General features: G+C 32.3%; 1 protein-coding gene across 5 annotated transcripts in view; it reads right to left on the bottom strand.

The window, feature by feature from the left end:
* The window catches only part of LOC143064823 (adenylate cyclase type 5-like), a 53524-nt gene that overhangs the window by 16035 nt on the left and 15970 nt on the right, over positions 1-21519 (bottom strand). For all 5 annotated transcript variants that reach the window (XM_076237953.1, XM_076237950.1, XM_076237952.1 and 2 more), the window contains 7 exons: positions 19904-20757; positions 15432-15581; positions 9225-9346; positions 7596-7835; positions 5605-5763; positions 4777-4924; positions 295-410 (listed from right to left, as the gene is read on the bottom strand). In XM_076237953.1, the coding sequence (XP_076094068.1) occupies positions 295-410; positions 4777-4924; positions 5605-5763; positions 7596-7835; positions 9225-9346; positions 15432-15581; positions 19904-20755 (1787 nt within the window). In that variant the 5' untranslated portion in view covers positions 20756-20757. The remainder of the gene's footprint in view (positions 1-294; positions 411-4776; positions 4925-5604; positions 5764-7595; positions 7836-9224; positions 9347-15431; positions 15582-19903; positions 20758-21519) is intronic.

Raw genomic sequence — 21519 nt, 5'->3', positions numbered from 1 at the left:
CACAAGGATTCTTTTTTTTTTTTTTTATAAAATTAACAAGTTCAATGTCTTCATAGAGCATATACTTAAAAAAAATACTTCATAACTATTTACTGAGAAGAAAAAGGAACCTGATATGCCTATGACAAATTTGAACAGCTTTGTAAAATATTCTCACTGTGAATTATAAACACTGAATGTGGATAGGAATCCGAATACTTCAAATTACTGTTATGCGTATAATAATACCTTTTGTAAACTACTACATGTATTATAGTAGATCCCCTTACAGTGGATAACAATTTTTATACTTACTTCTGATGAATAGCTGCATTAGGATCACTGTGAAACTTTTTATCTTTAGCACTACCATTAAACATGCCAATGGAATGTTTCTTACGAAAAGCAGACTTCGGTGAAGGTGGTCTTTCCTTTAAAAATTTAAAACAGATTAGATTTTATGACAGTGTAAAACCAAAACTACTCAACATAAACTGTTATCACAGAGATATGTCTCGCCTTTTTGTAATTTTGTTTATGCAAATGTTAAAATCAAAATAACAATACTTTAACATCTTACACAAGTTATGAAAATATTCAAAGTCAATGAACCATGACTGAGTTACATGGCTAAACAATCTCCATGTAAATTAGATGTGCCAATGCTTTTACAACTGCATACCAAATACCATTATGACCATTGGCTTATTATAAGTTGTTCCCAAATCTAAATACAAACATTTAAAACTAGTAAACTATAGAAAAGTTTCAAAGTCAATAAGAGGGGGTGGGGGCTATATAATCTCCATGGAAACGATGCTTGCAAATGACTATATCATTGACTTAACATTAGCAGTTCATCTTAAACTGATCTAATCACAAACTAATATATGTAAACTAAGATAAGTTTCAAAGTCATTAGACTGTGACTGAGGGGTGAGGTCAAATATTCTCCATGGAAATGAGATGTGCCAATGCTTATACAACTGAATACCAATTAACATTGCCATACCACTAATGGTTCCCCTTGAATTGACCTTATCACAAAATAAAACATGATAACTCAGAAAAAAAAATCAAAGTCAATAGACCATGACTAAGGGGCGGAGCCAAATTATCTCCATGGAAATGAGTTATGCCGATGCTTACACAACAACATACCAAATATCATTGACCTACCACTAGTGGTTCCCCATAAACTGACCTAATCACAAACTAACAAATGAAAAAATAAGCAAAAGTTTCAAAGTCAATAGATCACAACTAAGGGGAGGAGCTAAATTATCTCCATTGAAATGAGATGTGCCGATGCTTACACAACTGCATACCAAATATCATTGACCTACTACTTGTTGTTCCCCATAAACTGACCTAACCACAAACAAATACATGTAAGTAAGCAAAAGTTTTGAAGTCAATTAACCATGACTGAGGGGGCAGGGCCAAATAATCTCCATGGAAATGAGATGTGCCAATGCTTATACAACTGCATACCAAATATGATTGACCTACCACTTGTGGTTCACCATAAACTAGATCTAATCACTAACTAATACATTGTTGACGCCACCGTTGCGGCAGCTGTCGCCACAGCCAGAAACAATATACCTATGTCTCGTTTTTTGACTCCGTCAATGCAAGACAAACCAGATGCTCCGCAGGGCACAGCTTTATACGACCGCAGAGGTTGAACCCTGAACGGTTGGGGCAAGTATGGACACAACATTCAAGCTGGATACAGCTCTAAATTTGGATTGTGATTAAATAGTTGACACAGCATAGGTTTCTGACACAGAATGAATGTGGTCTAATGAACTTAAAATTTTTTTATTGCCTTTGAGCAATTCACTATGCTGTTGAATATTAATCCTCTCAAAAAAATGTTTGAAGAAATTTTCTTTTTATTTATGAAATCTGAAATAAGAAAAGTTTAACCCCCCCCCCCCCCCCCCCCATTTTTTTTCACATTCCCCTTTCCCTTTTTCCAAAACTGATCTCAATTCAAATTTCTAATGGAGTTTGCAACAATAACTACTCATTTAAATACATCATAAAATATTAAAATGTAACAAAAGGTGCTTGTTATCACTAAATGGTAAAGATTGTTTTAATTTATCAGTTGGTAGTAAAAGTGATATACATTGTATATTGTATAAAACAATGATTTAAGTTGACTCAACTACTATTCTGGACAAAGAAAGATAACTCCAATCAATTGAAAATTTCTTGCTATTGCACAATATTGTGCAATTAGATATTTCTGGCTATTGCGCAATACTGTGCAATTGAAAATATTTGCTATTGCACAATACTGTGCAATTGAAGATTTCTTGCTATTGCGCAATACTGAGCAATTGAAAATTTCTTGCTATTGCACAATACTGTGCAATTGAAGATTTCTTGCTATTGCTGAATACTATGCAATTGAAAATTTCTTGCTATTGCACAATACTGTGCAATTGAAGATTTCTTGCTATTGCTGAATACTATGCAATTGAAAATTTCTTGCTATTGCACAATACTTAACCCTTTCACCGATTGCTGCCCAGACAGAAGCTACTCTGAGACGATGGCTTCCCTGGCTACTATTACTCAAGTGGGAGATCTTCATAATAAATGTCAATGAAAACTTGTTTGTAGTTATTTGTGTATTTATTTCATTCACTAACACCATGTTCACAGTTTTGTTCATGTTTTGATAATTTTTTCCTCATAAAATTTTCAAATTTTCAAATTTTCGGCATTATTTTGGTGAAATTCTCAAAATTCTGCTCTTAGACCCCAAATCGTAATTTTTTAACCCAAAACGGCAAAATTTTGAAAAATTTTGTGAGGCTGTACAAATTCCTCACACTGAACGATGTCCATTCCAAGTGTTTTGTACATAAAACGACATTTTATGTCAAAAAAGTATACTAGTTTCGCTTCAATTCTTCCATATTCTTTCAAAAAAAATGTTCCCTCATTTCAAATTCTCGTAAAATTCGTAAATTTCGACTGATTTTGACACGGTTTTCAACAAACGGAAGCACCATGTTTACACTTTCATCCGGGTATTCATCAAAGAAAGATAACTCATGTTTGCACTGTTTTGAGCGGGAAATATAAAAGAGGTATTCCGATCCCGGTAAAACGGGACTCGTCGTCAGCTGTCTGAAGCGTGAATCCCGGTAAACCGGGACTAATCGGCGAAAGGGTTAATATAATAATTTTGGATCCTGATTTGGACCAACTTGAAAACTGGGCCCATAAACAAAAATCTAAGTACATGTTTAGATTCAGCATATCAAAAAAGCCCAAGAATTCAATTTTTGTCAAAATCAAATTTAGTTTAATTTTGGACCCTTTGGACTTTAATGTAGACCAATTTGAAAACGGGACCAAAAATTAAGAATCTACATACACAGTTAGATTTGGCATATCAAAGAACCCCAATTATTCAATTTTTGATGAAATCAAACAAAGTTTAATTTTGGACCCTGATTTGGACCAACTAGAAAACTGGGCCAATAATCAAAAATCTAAGTACATTTTTAGATTCAACATATTAAAGAACCCCAAGGATTCAATTTTTGTTAAAATCAAACTAAGTTTAATTTTGGACCCTTTGGACCTTAATGTAGACCAATTTGAAAACGGGACCAAAAATTAAGAATCTACATACAGAGTTAGATTTAGCATATCAAAGAACCCCAATTATTCAATTTCTGATGAAATCAAACAAAGTTCAATTTTGGACCCTTTGGGCCCCTTATTCCTAAACTGTTCGGACCAAAACTCCCAAAATCAAACCCAACCTTCCTTTTATGGTCATAAACTTTGTGTTTAAATTTCATAGATTTCTATTTACTTATACTTAAGTTATGGTGCGAAAACCAAGAATAATGCTTATTTGGGCCCCTTTTTGGCCCCTAATTCCTAAACTGTTGGGACCTCAACTCCCAAAAGCAATCCCAACCTTCCTTTTGTGGTCATAAACCTTGTGTTTAAATTTCACTGATTTCTATTTACTTATACTAAAGTTATTGTGCGAAAACCAAGAATAATGCTTATTTGGGCCCTTTTTTGGCCCCTAATTCCTAAACTGTTGGAACTAAAACTCCCAAAATCAATCCCAACCTTCCTTTTGTGGTCATAAACCTTATGTTAAAATTTCATAGATTTCTATTCACTTAAACTAAAGTTATAGTGCGAAAACCAAGAAAATGCTTATTTGGGCCCTTTTTGGCCCCTAATTCCTAAAATATTGGGACCAAAACTCCAAAAATCAATCCCAACCTTCCTTTTGTGGTCATAAACCTTGTGTTTAAATTTCATAGATTTCTATTCACTTTTACTAAAGTTTGAGTGCGAAAACTAAAAGTATTCGGACGACGACGACGACGCAGACGACGACGCCAACGTGATAGCAATATACGACGAAAAATTAAAATTTTTGCGGTCGTATAAAAACAATGTGTGTATTTACAGTGAATCTTCCACAACTGACAATAAGGTAAGTTTATCAAGATGAAAAATGTTTCAAAGGTGAAAATGTTCAACGATATTGACAATCTCAGCCTACCAGCCAAATTTTTTTTAGTCATGATGGTATTCTGTGGTTATACACCAACCTTCAAAATATCATAAATACATATTTCAGATATTCAATCAAAATAATATTTCTAATAAGAATAAAACTTAAATCAAAGTTCTATCATGGTAACAGGCTTTTCCTATAGTACTAAGTGAGCTACATCCTATCAATACTTATATTTTGGAATTGCACAAGTTTTTACTTTTTAAGTAAACCCTCACCTTACTGGTACGATTTTCCTCCTGTACAATAAGATAAGTAGATATATTATGTTCTTTAAGATATGGATGTCTATCAGCACCATTGCCTTCCTCAACTTCATAGTCATTTTTCAGAAGTTTCATCGTCTCCTCAGTGATATGGACACGCCTATAAATAAAGTAAATCTGTATAATTTATTGCTGTCGTATGCTTGATCAAAACATTTGGTGCGTCTCATCTGCTATTTCTGCTGTCAGAATATTAAAATTGTAATGTAGAATACTAAAGACCTTTAGTCAGCTAAATAAGTAAAAAATAAAACATACTTGAACCTTTTTCTACGAATACTATTTCTATTACTATTTCTTGATCTTGAAGAAGCTTCATAACAGTCCATGAAGGTAGGACAAAGTTATAGAGGTCTCAAAAATTCACCCCAAATAGTATCTGAATGTAACTGCCAAAAAAAGCCTTCTAGGATGTGACAATAAAAGCATAAGGTCAACAGATTACTGATGGTTAGACAGTAAAAAGCCAATTACTTTAAAGTATTGACATAGAAATGATATCTGAAATAATTGTCATTCTGTATAAACAATCATATAGGAAAAAAATATTACAGCGCTGTAACAATGCCATTTTTGTCCATTGTAAAATTAGATAATTTCTAAGATTTTATCAGAAAGACAGGAGACAGTTTCACAAAAATACCTTACGATAAATATTGGTCGTAAGTATACTGAATTGTTCATAACTTACGATCAATCTTAGTTTTTTTTGTGAAATCGAGTCCAGGCCATAATGATTTACTTCCTAATAGTACAAACTGCCAAGACCTACATACTAACCCTGGGAGTCCTCCTGCTTCCATTATATTGGCTAATGTCACATCATTGGACCAGACATCAAACTGCCATTTCCTTAGACCCAAAACACCACAATGGACTCTTCCAGAATGGATTCCAACTCTCATATTAACATCTGCTCCCGTTACATTTCTCACAAGTCTGAAATAACAATTTTGTCAATTGATCATTTGAACTTTTTATTCTAAAATATTCTTCATAATTTCAATGTGTGACATAAGATACATTGCATTAACAGACTTTTTCTCGTTTGAATTGTTTTACATTGTCTTATTAAGGCCTTTTATAGCTGACTATGCGGTATGGGCTTTGCTCATTGATGAAGGCCGTACGGTGACCTATAGTTGTTAATGTCTGTGTCATTTTGGTCTATTGTGGACAGTTGTCTCATTGGCAATCATACCACATCTTCTTTTTTATATTTCATTGTGCTCCATTTGATTCAAAATATCTACTAATAAAAACCATTTCACTATCAATGGCCTGAACATTTTCATCAGTTGATCAGTTTGAAAGTAAAATTTGAATTTAACCTTCAACTTGAGATTATGTCCAATTGCAATTCTGAAAGGACAAAGCCATTAAAATAAGTACAGTAAAATACAATAAAAAAACACTTTGTTTTTAACGTCATAAGATTAATGACTCAAAGAATATCGTTTCCTCATTACAAATTCTGAAACAAATGAGACACTTATTCTGTTGATGTCTCTTTCATGTATTCAAAAATAAACTGTTAAAAGGCACTCATTGTTTGGTAAACCCATTAAAATAAGGGAGGTAAAAAATTACTTGTATTATATTACAATTCTTATCAATGCTAATTTCATCATAGTCAATAGCTTGCATAATTCTTGAAATGTTAGACCTCAAAAGTTATTGTAAAATATTCATTTAACTGTCTACCACCATAAAGCAAACAATTGTAGTTAATGACAGAAATATTGAAATGACGAATTATGCAATAACTTTAACAATATCTTCTCAATTTAATCCAGATATGCTATTCCTATTGCATGTCTAGTGAACATAGTCATACCAAATCATTACATGTACAAGTTATGGTTTTATTTCTATAGCTTTATTGTGTCTCTTAAACTGAATAACAAGTTTCTATTTAATTTTTACAAAGTCACAATAAATTTTAGTACGACAAATGATATGAGTCACATTATGGATTACAGAATAAACACTCTGAGATTACCAACAAGAAGTGAATTACAGCAATAAATGCCAATTATAGTGCTGTTTCTTAAATTTGCTATAGGTTAAGTTTTGTGCATGTAGGATTTTATTACATGGATTACTTCACAATATCTCTTATTTTTCATTAGATTTAAGTTTTTTAAACAAAACCTTTGAATTTTCAGTGATTTTGTTTTTTATGTTAGCGCAAATAGCTACAAATATTTCCATCAGTGAAAGGACTGCAATATAAAATTTCAAAAGATTTGTAATAACATTCATCACACCTCAACTGGCTGAGAAATACAACTAACAAAACTTTTCTGATGAAAAACCTTCCATTAAGATGTCACATTCATTTACTGTAAGAAGAAAGCTGCAAATCAAACTCCTGTATAATTATAGCAAACACTTAGTTTACGTTTCAACTAGCCCACATCATATTAAGCCATGTTTAACAAAATAAGCTTCAAAGAGTAAATAACAATATAATTAACATTATTCAGTTTGACTACAAACATACCATTGAGTAGATGATTTGCAAATTTTCAGAAATAGAAACATGAATATCCCATCTCTAACATTTATTTCATCAAGTTCAAATTTCATACACATTGACATACCAAATAACCATCTTAAAAAAAAAAAATATAACCTAATACAATACTGACCTCCCTAAAAACTTTTATCAAATAACATCCTAACTTCAGATAAAGCTAATCACAAGTATCTACATAAAGAGTCTGTTTTATTATATTAAGCATCATCTCCACAAAAATATTACTTACGAAATAGCTTCTATCATATCGAGACCCATCTCTACACAACACTGAGCATGATCTGCTCTGATGTCTGGAAGTCCACTCACACAATAATAACAGTCTCCTAAAATCTTAATTCTAAGGCAATGGTTGTCTGCAGCAAGTCGGTCAAAACGAGCAAATAATTCATTGAGTAGCTGTACAAGTTCCTGAGCAGTGCATTGGGAGGATAAAGCTGTGAAGCCACAAATATCAGCAAACACAATACTGTAACACACAAATTTTAGCCATTAAAAAAGATGTCTAAACAATTTATACAGACTTAGTTTCAGTGATAATGTAAAGGTCTTTCTAAGTTGTAAACATATATACAGAAAATGTTTCAATGTATTAAGTATTCCATATTTGTAAGTAGATACTTGTTTGTTGGTTGTTTAATGATACTCTTGGCTCAGATACCTTGGACAGTTTTTACTGGTGGGGGAAGCCACAGTACCTTCAGAGAACCACCATTTGTAGATAAACAAGTTAAAATGTCAGATACCTTGGACAGCTTTTACTGGTGGGGGAAGCCACAATACCTTCAGAGAAACACCATTTGTAGATAAACAAAGTAAAGTGTATGTCATGCTTGGATGTAGATATAAACGTTAACTGACCAAATATTTTACCTCATCAAAAATAAATTTTATCAAAAACATTTCACACTGTCGCTAGATTATCAAGCCTAGGTATATCAGTCTGAAACATTCATTGCAAGAAAGACATATGTTTTTGTAAGTGTATTAGAAACATATACTATCTATGATTCCATCCATCACTGACAATACTTTTGTGTGGACAAAACAAAGTAAATTTACTCCTGCTACTGAATACAATGTCTATAATCGTCTGTGAGGGTTCATTAGTACAGAAACATACCTACAACAAATCATTAACCTAGGAACATATAGTTCATATACTCAATTTCAATCTCAGCTATTATTTCATATATATAAATATATGATTAACACCTTATAACAAGCTTCATCATGTGTGGTATAACAAAAGCTTCCTTGTATAACATATGTAACGTCAATTCTCTGTCTTATTGTGAACAGGTAACACGAGACAGATTCCAATCAAACAGTGGATAAAGGTAGTGTAAAGACAGAATCGTTGTTTTCAACATACTACCAACATTTCATATGTACAATGTTATGTCATGTTGAATAAAAGTTATGGTACTTGAAGGTGTACTGTACAAAACATTATGGTCTTGATAAAACTGGATTCATTCTAATATGTTGATGCAAAAATAAGACAAGGTTAAACATGTTTTGTGCTATCTCAACCCTCCCTTATACCTCTAGCCAATAAGAATAAATAAACACACAGACATATGCACAGTAAAATGATCTTTTACTGAAAACTGAAAGAATATATCTTCATCATATGAAAATAACCCATAATCCCCCCCTTTGGGGATTTCTTATCATATCATTGTAAAATATACAAGAATAACATAATCCACTTGAAACTTGTAAATAATCCTAAGTCAACTATACTATTCATAAAACTAAGGTTTATCCAGTTTCCCTTTTTTCAGCAGACCTAAGCTTTACTTAATATTTTCAGTTCATGAGAACGTTCATGTAAGTTTTAAACATTACTGACCTGACTTTGTCATGTCTCTGAATATAGATTTTATGGAACATTGTATCCTTTGGTGCACCAGCAATGTCTGCTTTCATCTCCATGGCAACATGTCGAGGCAATACAGAAAGTAGCAATCTTTCCTAAAATACAATAATAGTTTTGTTATCATCTTCATGAACCAAGAGAGGTTTATTAAAATAGCCATTTTAACCAGGTGCTCCACAGGGCGCAGCTTTATATGACCGCAGAAGTTGAACCCTGAACAGTTAGGGCAAGTATGGACACAACATTCAAGCTTGATACAGCTATGAATTTTGGATTGCGATAAAATTTTTGACATAAAATAAGTTTCTGACACAAAACAAATGTCAAGATCTTACAAATCTAGTGCGCAATATTGTGCATTTAAAGATTTTTTCTTTTTACTTTTTAAATTTTAAATTTGAGAAATTTGGAGAAAAAAAACCTGACATTTCTTTATACATCATATACAAGTAGTGTAAGGGAGGTCAATCTGAACATACCCAACATTGTATGTAAAATGTTTTAGAATTACCTCCCTTTCACTGCTTTTAAATTGTCTAAATTGTCCATTGACCAGAAATACCTAGTTTTCCCCCTTTTTTTGCCCCTTCTTCTAAAACATTTTGAGCCATAACCCTCCCAAAGTCAATACTATCTATCCCTTCATGGTATGGAAACTTGTGGTTTAATTTCAGAGAGATTCATACACTTAAACATATGTTATTGTTTTAAAACTACACAAATTATTATTTTGGGCCCCCTATTTGTCCCCTAATTCCTACACTATTCATACCATAACACTCCAAATCAGTCCCAACCTTCCTTTAGTGGTATTGAACCTTCTTGTAAAAAGTTATAGAGATCCATACACTTAAACACAAGTTATTGTCTGTAAACTAGAAAAATGCTTCTTTTTGGCCCTTTTTTGGCCCCTTATTCCTACATATTCAGAAAAATTAACCCCAAACTGAATCCCAGCCTTTCCTGTGTTATATGGAAACTTGTGGTACAATGTCAGAGAGATCCATACAGTTACACACAAGTTATTGTCTTAAAACTAGAAAAATGCTAGTTTTTGGCCCCTTTTTGGCCCTTAATTGCTAGACTGTTTTACCAATAACCCCTTAAAATGAATCCCAACCTTCTACGTATTAAACATTGTAGTACAATTTCAGAACAATTGAAATACTAATACACAACTATTTGTCCAGAAACTAGATAAATGCTGTTTTTGGCTCCTTTGGGCCCCTTATTTCTAAACCTTTGGTACCATTACCCCCAAAATCAATCCCAAGCTTCCTTTTGTGGTTATAAACATTGTGTCAAAAATTTTATTGATTTCTTTTTACTTATTCAAAAGTTATTATCCGGAAACAATCCGTCTTTGGATGACGCTGACGATGACGACAACGCAGACAATGCCGACGATGACTTGATACCAATATACGACCAGTCTTGTTGCTTACAATTATCTCTATCTATAATGAACTTGGCCCAGTAGTTTCAGTGGAAAATGTTAATAAAAATTTACAAATTTTATGAAAATTGTTATAAATTGATTATAAAGGACAATAACTCCTTAGGGGGTCAATTGACCATTTTGGTCATATTGACCTATTTGTGAATCTTACTTTGCTGAACATTATTACTGTTTGTAGTTTATCTCTATCTATAACAATATTCAAGATAAAAACCAAAAACAGCAAAATTTCCTTAAATTTACCAATTCAGGGACAGCAACCCAACAACAGGTTGTCTGATTCATCTGAAAATTTCAGGGCAGATAGATCTTGACCTGATAAACAATTTTACCCATGTGAGATTTGCTCTAAATGCTTTGGTTTTTGAGTTATAAGCCAAAAACTGCATTTTACCTCTATGTTCTATTTTTAGCCGTGGTGGCCATCTTGATTTGATGGCCGGGTCACCGGACACATTTTTTAAACTAGATACCCCAAAGATGATTGTGGCCAAGTTTGGATTAATTTGGCCCAGTAGTTTCAGAGGAGAAAATTTTTGTAAAAGATACACTAAGATTTACGAAAAATGGTTAAAAATTGACTATAAAGGGCAATAACTCATAAAGGGGCAACTGACTATTTCGGTTAGGTTGACTTATTTGTAAATCTTACTTTGCTGAACATTATTGCTGTTTACAGTTTATTCATATCTATATTAATATTCAAGATAATAACCAAAAACAGCAAAATTTCCTTAAAATTACCAATTCAGGGGCAGCAATTCAACAACGGATTGTCCGATTCCAGAGATGGGTTCGATTACTTTCAATGTAATTGATTAAATTACAATTACTTTGTCATTTGTACGATTAAATTAAATTAATGATTGCATCATTTCTGAAAGTGTCTGATTAAATTAATGATTACATTGGCAAAGTAATCATGATTACATCTGATTACAATGAATTTTAAAAACAAAACATTTTGAATGAATAAACGTTTAATATATTATAGCAATTTTAGAAAGGACTATGTTTCATATATTATAAAATGATAACTTTTAACTTCATCTATTTGATAAAGCACAAAAGTTCACTACATACATGAACATTGTGTCACAGGTTTTAATCCATTACACTTTGTCATCCTTGATCTATGAATTATTTTGACTTCAATTGAATAAAACTTTATAAAGAGTTTGCTTTTTGTCTTCTAACCTCTTCCAGACTTGTATGTATTTCAAGGTGCAGTTTATGGAAGTTGAAATATGGATGAAATAAAGTTAGCAGTAAAAATCTATGTAAAATTTCAATAAAATTGTTTATTCAAATTGTAAACAAAATACAAGTACTAAATAAACATCATTGCATTTTACATGTCCAGTCCAAATACATATAAAATTTTGCTTATTTTAAACAATATTTTTCCAACTTATAATTTTGTTTGTGCTAATTAGAGAATTTTTTGTCCTTCAGCTATACTCAATTGGTAATTGCAATAAAAACAAACCTTAATTGGTTTCCTACCTGTCAATTCAAAGTTGACAAAAATCACAATATTAACAAAAGATTATAATTCAGGTTTAAAGAGAAGTATTACTAGAATATAACAGTTACAAATAAATATATATGTACATCTTTAAATTGTCAATATATGTACAATATCTTTTACTAAGGCCAAAGACATAATTGTATTTATATGTCTCTTCTAAGGCTAATGCTGTAACAATTAATTTTTTTACTAAAGTATACAAATTAATACGTGCTTTATAAAGTAAACAAAACTATCTTAACATGCTTAATATTTATTAAATAAAAATATCAAAAAGGTTAATTTCTTGACCATAAACACAGTTAAAAAGACATGCATTGTAATCAAAATGTAATCTAAAAGTAATCAGGATTACAGGGTGTTTTGAAAAGTAATTGATTAAATTAAATTACATGTAATCAGGTTTTTGGCTGATTAATGATTACAATGATTACTTGAAAAATTGTAATCAATTACAGCTGATTTATGATTACAATTACAATTACCCCAAGTCTGTCCGATTCATCTGAAAATTTGAGGGCAGATAGATCTTGACCTGATAAACAATTTTACACACGTCAGATTTGCTCTAAATGCTTTGGTTTTTGAGTTATAAGCCAAAAATTGCATTTTACCCCATGTTCTATTTTAAGCCATGGCGGCCATCTTGGTTGGTTAGCCGGGTCACCAGACGCATTTTCTAAACTAGATACCCCAATGATGCTTGTGGCCAAGTTTGGTTTAATTTGGCCCAGTAGTTTCAGAGGAGAAGATTTTTGTAAAAGTTAACGACGATGGACGACGGATGACAGACAACAGACGATGGAAGCAAAGTGATGGGAAAAGCTCACTTGGCGCTTCGGGCCAGGTGAGTTAAAAAAGGGGCAGGGTTCTAAAGGGAATATGTCGCCAATTCATCAAAGAAAATTTAACCAAATTTTGCCTGTCATATTGAAATTTAAAATAGAATATTTAAATTGTAAACAGCGTCATATGATCTATATGAATGAAAACGTCAATTGACTCCTTATAGGAGTTATTGCCCTAAAGTCAATTTTTTTTTTAAGTCAGTGTTTCACCCTTTTTAAGATTTACAATAAGACTTAAATCATCATTATTCCTCTTATAGAAGTAATTGCTGTTGTCTAGTGTTGTCAGAAGAACCAGTGAAATAGGCGAGTTTTTCAATCCCTAAATCTATAACTTTTACCAACAATCAGTCCAACATGTACATGATGTAATAATTCTAAACAACAGAAACTTCCAGAAAAACAAATGGAAGAACACATTATTGTTCAAAGCATGGAAGTATTATATTATACAATACTTCCATGTTCAAAGTGATTGCTTTAATCACAAGAAAGTTTTAATCATTTATAAGAATGTAATCAGGGCAGAGGAGATACCTTAGAAGTACTGTAAATATAATAATTGACAATGACATAAATATCCACAAAGATAAAAGAACAAGTTTGTGAACAATTACAAATAACATATAATATAATTGTCTTCAACAATGAGCAAAACCTGTACAATATATTATGTAACCTATAACCTGTTATAGAGTTTCTGGTATTACAAAATGTGAAACAATTCAGAAAAGAAAATCATATTCTGTTATTTCTTCATCAGTCACTGAACAAATCTTTATTCTTATTTAAAGGATGGATAATCACAAATTCTGAGCCAAAGCATATAATTTGAACTTTAGTTACTTTTCTTCTATCTCTCTTGTGAGTAAGAGAAATATTTTAATCTTTTTTGATTAACACATTTCTGTGAGAATAGGGATAGAAATCAATAACTACAAGATTCCTTCTAAAATAAAACATTTCTACCATATAAAGGTTCATTAGCAGACTACTGTATTAACAGTCATTAGAGACAGTTGTCATGGTTACAATAGAACAGGTAGGTAATCTTGAGATATTAAAACCAAGGTTTACATTGGATGGACTACTGTTTATCATGTAAGGTACTGACCGTGCAAGGGCTTTATAGCCAGCCAAGGTCATTGTAAAACCCCAAAAATAAGTCATGTAAGGTATCATGACCCCATTGATAAAAGATAACTTTATGAATAACAAATGTATCTATTACCCCTATCCACACAATAATATGTATTATTTAACATAGAAAAATCACCAATTTAGTATAAATGACTATGGAAATGGGGAATATTTCAGAGACAACAACCCAACAAACAAGCAGATAACAGCCAAAGGCCAATAATGGGTCTTCAACACAATCTTAATTTGACATTTTGGTAATATTTCACAATCTATAATAAAGAGTTCCATTTCTTTGGTTTAACTTAATCTGCCAATATCCACCTATCAAAGGATTGAAATATCTTTTGTAGCTCGTTTGTTATTTTGACAGAAAACAAGACATTGTAAGCAATCAGCATTAATTTGCTAAGATGTCTTTTCCATCAATGACAAATGTAATTTGTCTTTTCCTTAACTTCAATTCCTCAGTGTCCTTAGCACAATAGTTCTAATCAGTATCCCATGAAATTCACTTTAACTTCTCCAAATTAAATTAAATATACCAATACCCTGAACAGAAGTAGAGATATTGGAAATTTTCGCCTTTAGTATTCAATTGCTTGCAGTTATACAATGATTTAGACATAAAGGCTCTAGGTTTTTTGAGACATAACATTTTATAAAGTGAGATTTTCTTTGAGAATTTGATTAGTAGATTCTTTTACATGAAATCTGGACGAGAAATTAAATCACATTTCAAATGTCACTGAGAAACCTGGGTCATAACAAAAAGATTATCTATACCACAAGTTTTAGAATTCATTATAACCTAAATAAATCTGCTGTACAACAAACAATTTCCACTTAGAAACAATAAACTTGATCATACAAGTTTGATTGAGAAACATGCAAACATACAATGAAAGATTCAATTAATAAAGAGGATGAGGCTGATAACAAATACAGAATGATCACGGAAAAAGTCAACAAGGCTTAGGGGGATTAAAAATTTGCAGGAAGCTGAGATGAAATAATGTTATTTTCAATACAATATAAATCAATTGATATATTAAGTGGGCAAAATTGCTCTTGGTCACCCCATCACTCTCCTCCTCTATCATAAATAAATGACTGGTTTCAACCAATGAAAATAGACATTACACTGAAAACAACAATAAATAAAATTGCTGTGCTTGATAAAATATACAAAAGTTTATTACTTGTTCTTGATTTTCTCTCTGTGTTGTCAGACGAGCCTCTATACATCGCCTTGTTTCCAGAAAAGCTTGTCTCTGGTTGTACTCTGTTGGCCAATGTGTAAATATCCCTACCAAATTTGTAGCTGTATATATCAATGCATTTGCAATCCCCTGCAACAGAAAATGTTTGCATCAAGTAATAAAATAACAACATGATTTGCAATTAGAAACATAGTGCTCATTACATGTTATAAAATGGTTTACTATCATTTTTTAATCTCAACAGAAAATTTCTGACATCTCATCAAATGCAATGTTTATCATATCTCCATCAAATTAATTCTGTCATGTAGAACAATTAAAGTAAAATTGGCAATAAAAAAGAAAAAAATAAACTGGACAAAAGAGTTGGTCGACTTGTATTTTCTTTACAATTTTTTATATTTTAATCACAGAATGTTCTCTTTGAATGAGACAGAAAAAACTAGGTAACGATCATGCTGAACTCTTGAAAAAGCTATGAAGTTATAATTCTATCTGAAAACCAAAGGAAATTGACTCTTTTTCATTGAATTTAGTGGAAAATAGAAGTTGAAGCTTAATTGTGTAGTCAGTGACAGAGTCACAAATCTGGTCATTGCTTTGACTCTACATATACTGTAAATTCAGAATTCTATTATTGCAATTTTGTCATTTTAGACTGAAATGTGATTTAAGTTTTTGATATTCAGAAGAATCCTGTTTGATTCATATTAAAAATTTCAATATGCGAGTTTTAATAAAGGCGATTATAACCCCGACACATTTATCGCAATAATAAAAAAGTGGAATATGTGTCTTTTTAAAAAGAAATTTTCTGTCGGCAGTGTAATGTATAAAATGTTAATAGATGTTTGCTTTTAAATAAAGGTTATTGCCCAACAGATAAGTCTACGTACTGCAATTGCCCTGGCTACAAATGCAGAAATACCAGGTCATTCTTTAAACTAGAGGCTCTAAAGAGCCTGTGTCGCTCACCTTGGTCTATGTGAATATTAAACAAAGGAAGCAGATGGATTCATGACAAAATTGTGTTTTGGTGATGGTGATGTGTTTGTACTTGCTGCTTACAATTATCTCTATCTATAATGAACTTGGCCCAGTAGGTTCAGTGGAAAATGTTAATAAAAATTTACAAATTTTATGAAAATTGTTAAAAATTGACTATAAAGGACAATAACTCCTTAGGGGGTCAATTGACCATTTCGGTCATGTTGACTTATTTGTAAATCTTACCTTGCTGAACATTATTGCTGTTTAGTTTATCTCTATCTATACTAATATTCAAGATAATAACCAAAAACAGCAAAATTTCCTTAAAATTACCAATTCAGGGGCAGCAACCCAACAAGGGGTTTTTCGATTTATCTGAAAATTTCAGGGCAGATAGATCTTGACCTGATAAACAATTTAACCCCCATGTCAGATTTGCTCTAAATGCTTTGGTTTTTGAGTTATAAGCCAAAAACTGCATTTTACCCCTATGTTCTATTTTTAGCAGTGGCAGCCATCTTGATTTGATGGCGGGGTCACCGGACACATTTTTTAAACTAGATACCCCAAAGATGATTGTGGCCCAGTTTGGAATAATTTGGACAAGTAGTTTCAGAGGAGAAGATTTTTGTAAAAGATAACTAAGATTTACGAAAAATGGTGAAAAGTTGACTATAAAGGGCAATAACTCCTAAAGGGGTCAACTGACCATTTTGTCACTCTAACTTATTTGTAAATCTTACTTTGCTGAACATTATTGCTGTTTACAGTTTATCTCTATCTATAATAATATTCAAGATAATAACCAAAAACAGCAAAATTTCCTTAAAATTACCAATTCAGGGACAGCAACCCAACAACGGGTTGTCCGATTCATCTCAAAATTTCAGGGCAGATAGATCTTGACCTGATAAACAATTTTACCCCCATGTCAGATTTGCTTTAAATGCTTTGGTTTTTGAGTTATAAGCCAAAAACTGCATTTTACCCCTATGTTCTATTTTTAGCCACGGCGGCCATCTTGGTTGGTTGGCCGGGTCACCGGACACATTTTTTAAACTATTTTCCCCAATGATGATTGTGGACAAGTTTGGTTTAATTTGGCCCAGTAGTTTCAGAGGAGAAGATTTTTGTAAAAGTTAACGATGACGGACGACGACGAACGACGGACACAAAGTGATGGGAAAAGCTCACTTGACCCTTCGGGCCAGGTGAGCTAAAAAGGAACATGAAGAATATAATTTTTATGTCATTTTCTTAGATTGCAGTGCTGCACCCCCTTTATTTAAAGAGGTCAAACAGACAAATTTACATAACCAGTTTCCCTAAAGGCCTTCTTTCTAGTTGAAACTTCAAAAAAGATGAAATTGTATAACTAAATTCAACCAGATACTCCGCAGGGCGCAGCTTTATACGACCGCAGAGGTTGAACCCTGAACGGTTGGGGCAAGTATGGACACAACATTCAAGCTGGATTCAGCTCTAAATTTGGATTGTGATTAAATAGTTGACACAGCATAGGTTTCTGACACAGAATGAATGTGGTCTAATGAACTTAAAATTTTTGTTTTGCCTTTGAGCAATTCACTATGCTGTTGAATATTAATCCTCTCAAAAAAATGTTTGAATAAATTTTCTTTTTATTTATGAAATCTGAAATGAAAAAAATTGACCCCCCGATTTTTTTTTCACATCCCCCTTTCCCTTATTTCAAAACTGATCTCAATTCAAATTTCTAATGAAGTTTGCAACAATAACTACTCATTTAAATACATCATAAAATATTAAAATGAAAAAAAAGTGCTTGTTATTACTGAATGGTAAAGATTGTTTTAATCTATCAGTTGGTAGTAAAAGTGAATATACATTGTATATTGTATAAAACAATGATTTAAGTCGATTCAACTACTATTCTGGACAAAGAAAGATAACTCCAATTGAAATCCAATTGGAATTTCTTGCTATTGCACAATATTGTGCAATTAGATATTTCTTGCTATTGTGCAATACTGTGCAATTGAAAATATTTGCTATTGCACAATACTGTGCAATCGAAGATTTCTTGCTATTGCACAATACTGTGCAATTGAAGATTTCTTGCTATTGCTGAATACTGTGCAATTGAAAATTTCTTGCTATTGCACAATACTTAATATAATAATTTTGGATCCTGATATGGACCAACTTGAAAACTGGGCCCATAATCAAAAATCTAAGTACATGTTTAGATTCAGCATATCAAAGAGGCCCAAGAATTTAATTTTTGTTAAAATCAAACTTAGTTTAATTTTGGACCCTTTGGACTTTAATGTAGACCAATTTTAAAACGTGACCAAAAATTAAGAATCTACATACACAGTTAGATTTGGCATATCAAAGAACCCCAATTATTCAATTTTTGATGAAATCAAACAAAGTTTAATTTTGGACCCCGATTTGGACCAACTTGAAAACTGGGCCAATAATCAAAAATCTAAGTACATTTTTAGATTCAGCATATCAAAGAACCCCAAGGATTCAAATTTTGTTAAAATCAAACTAAGTTTAATTTTGGACCCTTTGGACCTTAATGTAGACCAATTTGAAAACGGGACCAAAAATTAAGAATCTACATACACAGTTAGATTCGGCATATCAAAGAACCCCAATTATTCAATTTTTGATGAAATCAAACAAAGTTTAATTTTGGACCCTTTGGGCCCTTTATTCCTAAACTGTTGGGACCAAAACTCCCAAAATCAATACCAACCTTCCTTTTATAGTCATAAACCTTGTGTTTAAATTTTATAGATTTCTATTCACTTATACTAAAGTTATGGTGCGAAAACCAAGAAAAATGCTTATTTGGGTCCCTTTTTGGCCCCTAATTCATAAACTGTTGGGACCTAAACTCCCAAAATCAATACCAACCTTCCTTTTGTGGTCATAAACATTGTGTTTAAATTTCATTGATTTCTATTTACTTAAACTAAAGTTATTGTGCAAAAACCAAGAATAATGCTTATTTGGGCCCTTTTTTGGCCCCTAATTCCTAAACTGTTGGAACCAAAACTCCTAAAATCAATCCCAACCTTTCTTTTGTGGTGATAATTATTAAACCTTGTGTCAAAATTTCATAGATTTCTATTAACTTAAACTAAAGTTATAGTGCGAAAACCAAGAAAATGCTTATTTGGGCCCTTTTTGGCCCCTAATTCCTAAAATGTTGGGACCAAAACTCCCAAAATCAATCCCAACCTTCCTTTTGTGGTCATAAACCTTGTGTTAAAATTTCATAGATTTCTATTCACTTTTACTAAAGTTAGAGTGCGAAAACTAAAAGTATTCGGACGACGACGACGACGACGACGACGCAGACAACGATGCAGACGACGACGCAGACGACGACGCCAACGTGATAGCAATATACGACGAAAAATTTTTCAAATTTTGCGGTCGTATAAAAAGTTTATACTATATACCTGCTTAACTCTGTATCCTTTGTCTGCTGTAAAACTGACAGTACAAGACACACTAATAATGGACAGTGTGATTCCAGTCAGACATGCAAATCTCATTCTAATAGGTAACAGTGTGTAGATCATGTATATAAATATAACATTCATCCACACTCCATCAGATCCTGATTTGGGTGAGTTGTCCAGAGAAACAAGAACACATGATGCACAGAAAAACAAAATAATGATGAACAAGGTTATCAACATTTGCTGTTGGTCAAAAGATGATCGATTACATAAAAATTCTAAAAATATACACAAAAAAAACAAAATGCCAAAATTAATGGCTCTTGCCGGCATAATAGCTCCATAAATATAGTAAGTCACTAGCAGTATTATACTAATAACACAAATGAATCCCAAAGAAATACATAGGTTCAACTGATTAAGTTTGAAGAAATACCGCTGGTATAATCGTTCAAGATCCTTATTTTGGAAATGACTAGATGAAAATACTTCTTTAACACCACTTAAGTTTAGAAATTTCTTCTGTTCTACTTTCTCATCAGGATCAACAAAAGGTTTTACTTTTGTTTTCTTTTTGCTGCATTCTAATTCTTGAGCTTTATACTTGTCCCTTGCTCTTTCCCATGCTGATTTCCTTGTAGCCGATGTGGGTGTGTCTGGACGAAGACTGTTTGGTGACACAGTACCTTCCAAGTTAACAATATGAGAATTATTGTCATTTCCATTCCTGTCAGTATTTCCATTTAGTAGTCTAGATCTTGATTCCAATTTCTGTATTATATGACCATTCTGTTGAACTTGTCCTGTGTCTAGGACAAGATGTGGATGAGGAACTTTTTCAGACTCCATATCTATAAAATAAAAGTAAATAGATAAACACTGTGATAACCATATAAGGAATGGACAATGGAAACAGGGAATGATTCAAAGATACAATTATCCTAACAAAGGCTAGAGGTTCCTGACTTTGGATAGGCAAAAGAATGTGGCAGTGTTAAATATTGTTTTGTGAGATCTCTACCCTCTTCCTATACCTCTAGGCAACATGGAATAAACAAACACACAGTAAAACTCACAGTGAAACTCACAGTGAAACTCACAGTGAAACTCAAATAAGTCTAATTCCAATGTTAGAATAGGTACCAGAACATGCAGAAGACACTAAGCAAAATAAAAATGTTAAACAAAGAGGGACTACTAGCTAAGTAACTAAAATGCCAACTCCATTCTAAAATTAAACTGAATGAAAGATAATGTCTTCATCATATGACAATTATCAACAATCCCTCCTATGAGGGCTTTTAATGTCATGCAGTCATAAATTATACAATATGTTCCTCTGTAGCTCAAGCTATAAGCATAATATGTCCATACCTAATTCACACTAGCTATAAGCATATGATCAATCCATACCTAGTTTACACTAGAAGCTTATTATGTGTCCATACCTAGTTCAAACTTTTAGCACAAGAAATGTCCAAGCCTAGTTCACACTATGAGCATATGAAATGTACATACTAAGTTCACAGCATAATCATAAGAAATGTCCATACCTAGTTCACACTATTAGCATATGATAAATCCATACCTTAGTCAAAGTTCACACTACAAGC

The sequence above is a fragment of the Mytilus galloprovincialis genome, chromosome 2, assembly GCF_965363235.1.
Source record: "Mytilus galloprovincialis chromosome 2, xbMytGall1.hap1.1, whole genome shotgun sequence".
Classification (NCBI taxonomy): domain Eukaryota; kingdom Metazoa; phylum Mollusca; class Bivalvia; order Mytilida; family Mytilidae; genus Mytilus; species Mytilus galloprovincialis.
The sequence above is the reverse complement of the archived record's forward strand: the minus strand, read 5'-3'. Positions and strand labels throughout refer to the sequence as shown.